The sequence below is a fragment of the Orbicella franksi genome, unplaced genomic scaffold (assembly GCF_964199315.1).
Source record: "Orbicella franksi unplaced genomic scaffold, jaOrbFran1.1 SCAFFOLD_501, whole genome shotgun sequence".
NCBI lineage: Eukaryota > Metazoa > Cnidaria > Anthozoa > Scleractinia > Merulinidae > Orbicella > Orbicella franksi.
This window is the reverse complement of record NW_027670926.1, coordinates 7,452-14,976: the sequence shown is the minus strand read 5'-3', so window position 1 is coordinate 14,976 and position 7,525 is coordinate 7,452. Positions and strand designations below refer to the sequence as shown.

At 39.5% G+C, this 7,525-nt stretch overlaps 1 protein-coding gene across 1 annotated transcript; it reads right to left on the bottom strand.

Annotated features, from left to right (window-relative positions):
* Positions 1 to 3,013: 3,013 nt before the first annotated feature.
* Positions 3,014 to 7,032, bottom strand: LOC145476206 (uncharacterized). Its single transcript, XM_081455353.1, has 7 exons — positions 5,996 to 7,032; positions 5,563 to 5,592; positions 5,168 to 5,209; positions 5,004 to 5,027; positions 4,852 to 4,893; positions 4,343 to 4,372; positions 3,014 to 4,071 (listed from the first exon to the last, which is right to left on the bottom strand). Exons 1-7 carry the CDS (start codon positions 6,060 to 6,062, stop codon positions 3,914 to 3,916), a joined length of 393 nt encoding a protein of 130 aa, XP_081311479.1. The 5' UTR covers positions 6,063 to 7,032; the 3' UTR covers positions 3,014 to 3,913.
* Positions 7,033 to 7,525: the final 493 nt, after the last annotated feature.

Here is a 7,525-nt window from a genome sequence, read left to right as displayed (position 1 = left end):
GAGATAAACCAGCGTCCGGTGAAATGACCAGGAATTGTTCTTTGCTGTACGGGTTCTGGAGTCGCTGGAGTCAAGTGCTTGCAGACGGCTAACTGCATGCGTGGGGGTGAGAGAATCCTAACATTTATTTCATATCTGATTCTAAAATCTATCAGTTTTGCTAAGACTTGCAACAAATCTTTGGACTCGCAATATTTTCAATGTTTTGAATATTTGAATAGTTCTCTCTATTTCAGCCAGTATCATTTGATATTTCATATTTAAGTGTATATTATTTAATCACGTCAGAGATTAAAGAGTGACACTTCATATCGGCACTTAATGGCTTGCCAGTTAACCCGTATCAAGCTGCTTTACCAACTAAATTATGTAGTATCTGTGTAGGTAACATACTTACCGAGTGTTGTGTTCATCTCATGGGAATAAGTTGACTACTGGTTACGGGCAGCTGGGGTGTATTCCAGCACGCACGAACCGGACAACTTACATACATGTCTTCTCCAGTCTGACTCTAGGTTTTGGCAGGGGGGGGGGGAGGGGGGAAGGGAGGGGTTGAGTGAGTGCTGTTTTCATTTCCTTAGTATGTGTTTCGGTTGGTTCTTTCTTTGTTTTTTTGGTTTTTTTTTTCGCAGAAAACCACGTGACACTTAGATTGGCTAGTTGAAGTAGCATTCGATCCTTGACGAGATAAACCAGCGTCCGGTGAAATGACCAGGAATTGTTCTTTGCTGTACGGGTTCTGGAGTCGCTGGAGTCAAGTGCTTGCAGACGGCTAACTGCATGCGTGGGGGTGAGAGAATCCTAACATTTATTTCATATCTGATTCTAAAATCTATCAGTTTTGCTAAGACTTGCAACAAATCTTTGGACTCGCAATATTTTCAATGTTTTGAATATTTGAATAGTTCTCTCTATTTCAGCCAGTATCATTTGATATTTCATATTTAAGTGTATATTATTTAATCACGTCAGAGATTAAAGAGTGACACTTCATATCGGCACTTAATGGCTTGCCAGTTAACCCGTATCAAGCTGCTTTACCAACTAAATTATGTAGTATCTGTGTAGGTAACATACTTACCGAGTGTTGTGTTCATCTCATGGGAATAAGTTGACTACTGGTTACGGGCAGCTGGGGTGTATTCCAGCACGCACGAACCGGACAACTTACATACATGTCTTCTCCAGTCTGACTCTAGGTTTTGGCAGGGGGGGGGGGGAGGGGGGAAGGGAGGGGTTGAGTGAGTGCTGTTTTCATTTCCTTAGTATGTTTCGGTTGGTTCTTTCTTTGTTTTTTTGGTTTTTTTTTTCGCAGAAAACCACGTGACACTTAGATTGGCTAGTTGAAGTAGCATTCGATCCTTGACGAGATAAACCAGCGTCCGGTGAAATGACCAGGAATTGTTCTTTGCTGTACGGGTTCTGGAGTCGCTGGAGTCAAGTGCTTGCAGACGGCTAACTGCATGCGTGGGGGTGAGAGAATCCTAACATTTATTTCATATCTGATTCTAAAATCTATCAGTTTTGCTAAGACTTGCAACAAATCTTTGGACTCGCAATATTTTCAATGTTTTGAATATTTGAATAGTTCTCTCTATTTCAGCCAGTATCATTTGATATTTCATATTTAAGTGTATATTATTTAATCACGTCAGAGATTAAAGAGTGACACTTCATATCGGCACTTAATGGCTTGCCAGTTAACCCGTATCAAGCTGCTTTACCAACTAAATTATGTAGTATCTGTGTAGGTAACATACTTACCGAGTGTTGTGTTCATCTCATGGGAATAAGTTGACTACTGGTTACGGGCAGCTGGGGTGTATTCCAGCACGCACGAACCGGACAACTTACATACATGTCTTCTCCAGTCTGACTCTAGGTTTTGGCAGGGGGGGGGGAGGGGGGAAGGGAGGGGTTGAGTGAGTGCTGTTTTCATTTCCTTAGTATGTTTCGGTTGGTTCTTTCTTTGTTTTTTTGGTTTTTTTTTTTCGCAGAAAACCACGTGACACTTAGATTGGCTAGTTGAAGTAGCATTCGATCCTTGACGAGATAAACCAGCGTCCGGTGAAATGACCAGGAATTGTTCTTTGCTGTACGGGTTCTGGAGTCGCTGGAGTCAAGTGCTTGCAGACGGCTAACTGCATGCGTGGGGGTGAGAGAATCCTAACATTTATTTCATATCTGATTCTAAAATCTATCAGTTTTGCTAAGACTTGCAACAAATCTTTGGACTCGCAATATTTTCAATGTTTTGAATATTTGAATAGTTCTCTCTATTTCAGCCAGTATCATTTGATATTTCATATTTAAGTGTATATTATTTAATCACGTCAGAGATTAAAGAGTGACACTTCATATCGGCACTTAATGGCTTGCCAGTTAACCCGTATCAAGCTGCTTTACCAACTAAATTATGTAGTATCTGTGTAGGTAACATACTTACCGAGTGTTGTGTTCATCTCATGGGAATAAGTTGACTACTGGTTACGGGCAGCTGGGGTGTATTCCAGCACGCACGAACCGGACAACTTACATACATGTCTTCTCCAGTCTGACTCTAGGTTTTGGCAGGGGGGGGGGGGAGGGGGGAAGGGAGGGGTTGAGTGAGTGCTGTTTTCATTTCCTTAGTATGTTTCGGTTGGTTCTTTCTTTGTTTTTTTGGTTTTTTTTTTCGCAGAAAACCACGTGACACTTAGATTGGCTAGTTGAAGTAGCATTCGATCCTTGACGAGATAAACCAGCGTCCGGTGAAATGACCAGGAATTGTTCTTTGCTGTACGGGTTCTGGAGTCGCTGGAGTCAAGTGCTTGCAGACGGCTAACTGCATGCGTGGGGGTGAGAGAATCCTAACATTTATTTCATATCTGATTCTAAAATCTATCAGTTTTGCTAAGACTTGCAACAAATCTTTGGACTCGCAATATTTTCAATGTTTTGAATATTTGAATAGTTCTCTCTATTTCAGCCAGTATCATTTGATATTTCATATTTAAGTGTATATTATTTAATCACGTCAGAGATTAAAGAGTGATACTTCATATCGGCACTTAAAAGTCTTTAGAGTCGTTTATCGGAAGCTGAATTCTGATGGAAACGATTTTTTTATGCTACCCTATAAGGTCCTTCAGCCATAATCAGACCCCTATTCCTCTTGAGGTACCACACGCCATTTTATCATCAAAGAAATATTTTTATCTGGAAAGAACAACTTTATTCTAACAACTACAATATCCTACGAATACATGATATCAATCAATAAATCTATGTCAATCTATGAATGTAAGACCTGGAAAGGGGATTTTGGCTCAGCTAAGGGGGGTTACAAAACAAAATATACACAATAAATAAAACGGTGGACACTTTTATTAAGCTCTTCATTGTGTGTTTTTTGTTACAGAAAAGGGTTTGACATTTGACAATGTGTAACGTCCAATAGGCACTTAGACTGTAAAGACACTACATGTTCCCGTGGGAAGCGCCGAGCCCAAGTCTAAAGCTACAATAATATATTTACATAGTTGTTTCTACAGAGGTTAAAATATATACAATTTTATGTACAACAACATTTACAATAAATAAGACTTAAGTTAACATCGTGTATTTTACAATTCTATTTACAAAACTATTTACAGCAATTCAACTTTTTAGAATGCAAGATTAACAATACATCTTAACGATTTTTTTTTGGTATATATGTTTTACATTTTTTTTTATTATTATTATTACATACACTAATTTCAACGTCTATTTACAAAATTTATATAACTTATGCCCTTACCCTTAGAAATATAGCCCCCCTCTTAGCCCCCATTCCCCTCCCTATTGGCATTTTCTGTCTCTCTCCCCCCCGTTTATGTTAAATAAGAATAAATTTAAGACGAGACGGAAAATGTTGCCCCTCCCATACTGACTACCATTCTTCCCCCCCTCTTCCCCCTCCCCTTCCCCCTCCCCTTCCTCTCCCCCACCCACGTCCCCTCCCATGGCCACCCCACTGCCTTCTCCCTCCCCCTCTTTCTGTACAATCCTTGGCCCTGTGGCCTTTTCTTTTGCAACGCCAACAGCGCACTAAAAATGAAAGAAAGACATAAAATTGTGAGATAAGTTTTTTGTTTAACACATTTCTATTTTTCCTATTTTAGGGAAATTTTCTTGCTAGCGTCACAAACAAGTATTACTCACTCCGATTTAGGACAACAGTCAATCAAACGTCAGATAATATTACAACCAATGAGCAAAAGGCATTACTGTATTTTGCAAGCTTTTTACATGACTGGCGAGTTTGTGTTTCTTTGGCTATCAAGAATTATATACAGACAAACAGAATTTGAAAACTTACTGTTTGAGAGCTTCAACTGCTCTTTTAATTCTGAAAAAGAATATTGTAAGTAAGTAAGAGACTTTATTTTATGAGGGTGACACGTAACAGTAACTAACATTACAAATCATGTTTTGGCCCTCTAAAAAATACAGATAATAAAAACTACATTAAATACTACATTAGCAATAGATATTTACAATGGAAATAGTATAACAATATTTCTAGAATTTGATAAAGCCAGGAAAGAAATTCATCTTCAATAACAGGACAGACGCATGAAAAACTAACGTCAGTTTGTTTTTTTACATAACAAATTGTCAAATTGTCCGCTCTCGCTCGTTGCCGCATCACATAAATTATAAATTCATGTGTCTGTCCGCATATTGACAATGAAAATTAGCCAATGAGCGGGCGAGAATTTCTGCAGTTATCATAAAATATAGTATTGACTGGATAGTGATGTTAGCCTAAGGTCGAAACGTCGTCGTTTTCAAAAAAGTAGTAATGACAAACTTTGGTATATTTACCGCTTATTTCTGCCCTCAGGGCTTCCACATTTTCTTTAGGATCTATAGAGAAACCAACGTGTATGTCAGTTATGTTCTCAACTTTTCCTTTTTTGCAGAAATTTTATAATGTATAACAATGATAATAGAGGTTATTGAAGCTCGTTTCTCACCTCCATCTGTCTTTTCCGGCACAACTGTAGAAAAGACAAAAAAAGTCATTTTCTTACCAATTAAACTTCGAAATCAAACTGCAATTTTCGAACTTGTACTATTAAAAGTTTCACATCCTTTGTCCCTGAAACTTTATTTTTTTGACAGGTTTTTCACATGTTACCTTCTTTCTCCTTTAACTGCACCACCTCTCTTATGTCGTCCCCTGTAGAAAACCAAACAAATGTCATTTTGCAATGAATTAAACCTCAATATCATCCTGTTATTTTAAAACTTTTACTATTCAGAGGTTTCGCACCCTTGTCCGATTCACGTAAAACCTCATTTTTGTTAGTCTGACCTAATAAGGCTATGTCTACACTATAGCGTATAGTTATTGGGCCGGCGCGAAAACCATATAGGATAGGCCTTTCGTTCACACAAAACGTAACGGAGCCAAGCTGCGCGGTCGTTTCTGCTCATACCAGGCCGGAGTATCTTTCATGTCGACATAATGAGCCGTTCGGTATAGTGTAGACAGATCCTAAAAATAAAAATTGACAGTTGTTTATATGTTACCTGCAGAAGGTTCTGTCTCTCCCTTGTTTTCTGCGGGAAAAGCAAAATACTCGTTTTTAGTGTGTATCTTTAGTGGCCTCCACAGTTAGGGCTATGCTAAATTATAACCATCTTTGGCCACCTTTATGACAAGGGAAAAATTCAGCTTCGTAAAACAAATAGAACAAAAGATGTAGCTGCCCAACCATAATTCTACTTTACATTCCTGACCCTGGCCTTAGACTGCTTGAGTAACGCAGCTCTTTTCAGGAAGCTTTGAATTGAGTTAATCTTTTTGTGTGTTTTGTTGTTGTTGTTGTTGTGCTACAAACAGGAATTTGAGAGTTTACCCGTTTGAAAAAGCCCCTAAATTTTCTTTGTGGCTCTTTTAAAAAAAGAAAGAAATGCACAAATAAAAATATCCATTCAGTAGACAAATGAGTAAAGGTGTTACCGTTGGTTTGACTTGATGACATCTTGTGTTGAATGTCTAAACGGGGAAACGTATAACACAAATGCATCGCATTACGTTAATCGTAACATCTTAAATTAACCTGAACAGTTTATTCCACGACTGTAACTGTATCATTATACATAAGTTGTTGACAATCTTTGTCGGTCAAGATGCTTGCCTGAATATTGGCCTCGTTCTTTTGCGTTGTTATTGACCAAGACAAAGGCCAGACGAGCTCTCTTGGCCAAAAAAGCTTGCTAATAAAAGGATTTATTACATGGTGGTGTTGAGAGTTTTTTAGTTTTCCGCGGGAACAATGCAAGCAATGTCGAGCGAGCAAGAGACACGCCCATCTTGCCCGCTCCGAACCGCACTGTACTAGACTACGAGTAGTCCCTCTTTCGCTTAGTCCGTCGTGCGTGACGCGAAAGAAATTTGCGAGAAAAAAATGGCCGCGCGAAATCCTGGGGGCTAGGAGCGCGCGAAAGGAGGGTAGGCGAAATTGGAGCGTTATTTTACATTTGCAGCACTTGTGAGCACTTAATTGACTTTTGAGCAGAATTTGAGCATGTTTTGGCTTTTTGGAAAACATTTCAGCACATTTTTCACAATTTTCCATATGTTAAATGCAATATTTTGTGTTTGAAACGTTTTCAGTAAAGCCGAGTACGAGTAATTTTAGCTTGTCGCCTGATCGGCTGACTGTTGTCATGGAAATGCGCGTGCTATGGTCCTTTTAACCGTGGGAACAGGCGATTTTCATTGGATCGTGACTTCGTGTTTAGTTAAAAGTTTGATAAAACTAGGAATATGTATAAACATCTGCTGGGAAATAAACGTAAACTGCGAGCAATTTTCGTGCACCATTTCTAAATTTCAAGCACTTTTTATAGAAATCGAGCACTAGTTAAGTACTTTTTTGCCATGTTTTGAGCACTTGCGATTTTTCCAGCGCAATCGGGACAGGCCTACCTATCAATGTTTCGCTCGATGTCTAGTTTAAAGATTTAAATTATCAGCGAATCTCCTCGGTTTGTTTAAAATGTTCCTGACCTAGGTCTAGTTCGCTTGCTTTAAATTTTACCGAAATAACGAACGGCGTTCAGATAAGTCTTTAAGGTAGCTCACCTTGGTCCAACTTAACGAGACGAAAGAGGCTGGTTACAAATTTCACGTCAGTTTTATATAGTGCCATATCCTCGACCCCAGGGGCCGCGCCGTTTTTGGTCAGCACCAGGACTCTTGACCTCTGGCCGGGTTCAACACCGGAAGTTCGTGAATCGCGGACTTCCCGTCACTCTGCACATACTCAGAGTCAAGTCTGACAAATCTGATTGGCTGAGAGTACGAAACAAATTCTCAGCGGATGTTCAGAAAATCGGATCCGGCCAGAGGTCGCGATTCTTGTTGCTGACCAAAAGGAGCGAGGCCTTGGGACGAGAAATGATATGGTGCTATCCAAACGGCAGCGGTCTACCTCGTTTGCATGCTGAAAGAATGTCCGTATGCTCAAGGGAAAAGTTTATTTCA

Coding starts and splice junctions, on each gene's coding strand:
- LOC145476206 (XM_081455353.1), bottom strand. CDS start 6,062: ATGCATTTGTGTTATACGTTTCCCCGTTTAGACATTCAACACAAGATG. Junction 5,593..5,995: donor GTCATCAAGTCAAACCAACG/GTAACACCTTTA, acceptor CTTTTCCCGCAG/AAAACAAGGGAGAGACAGAA. Junction 5,210..5,562: donor AGAGACAGAACCTTCTGCAG/GTAACATATAAA, acceptor GGTTTTCTACAG/GGGACGACATAAGAGAGGTG.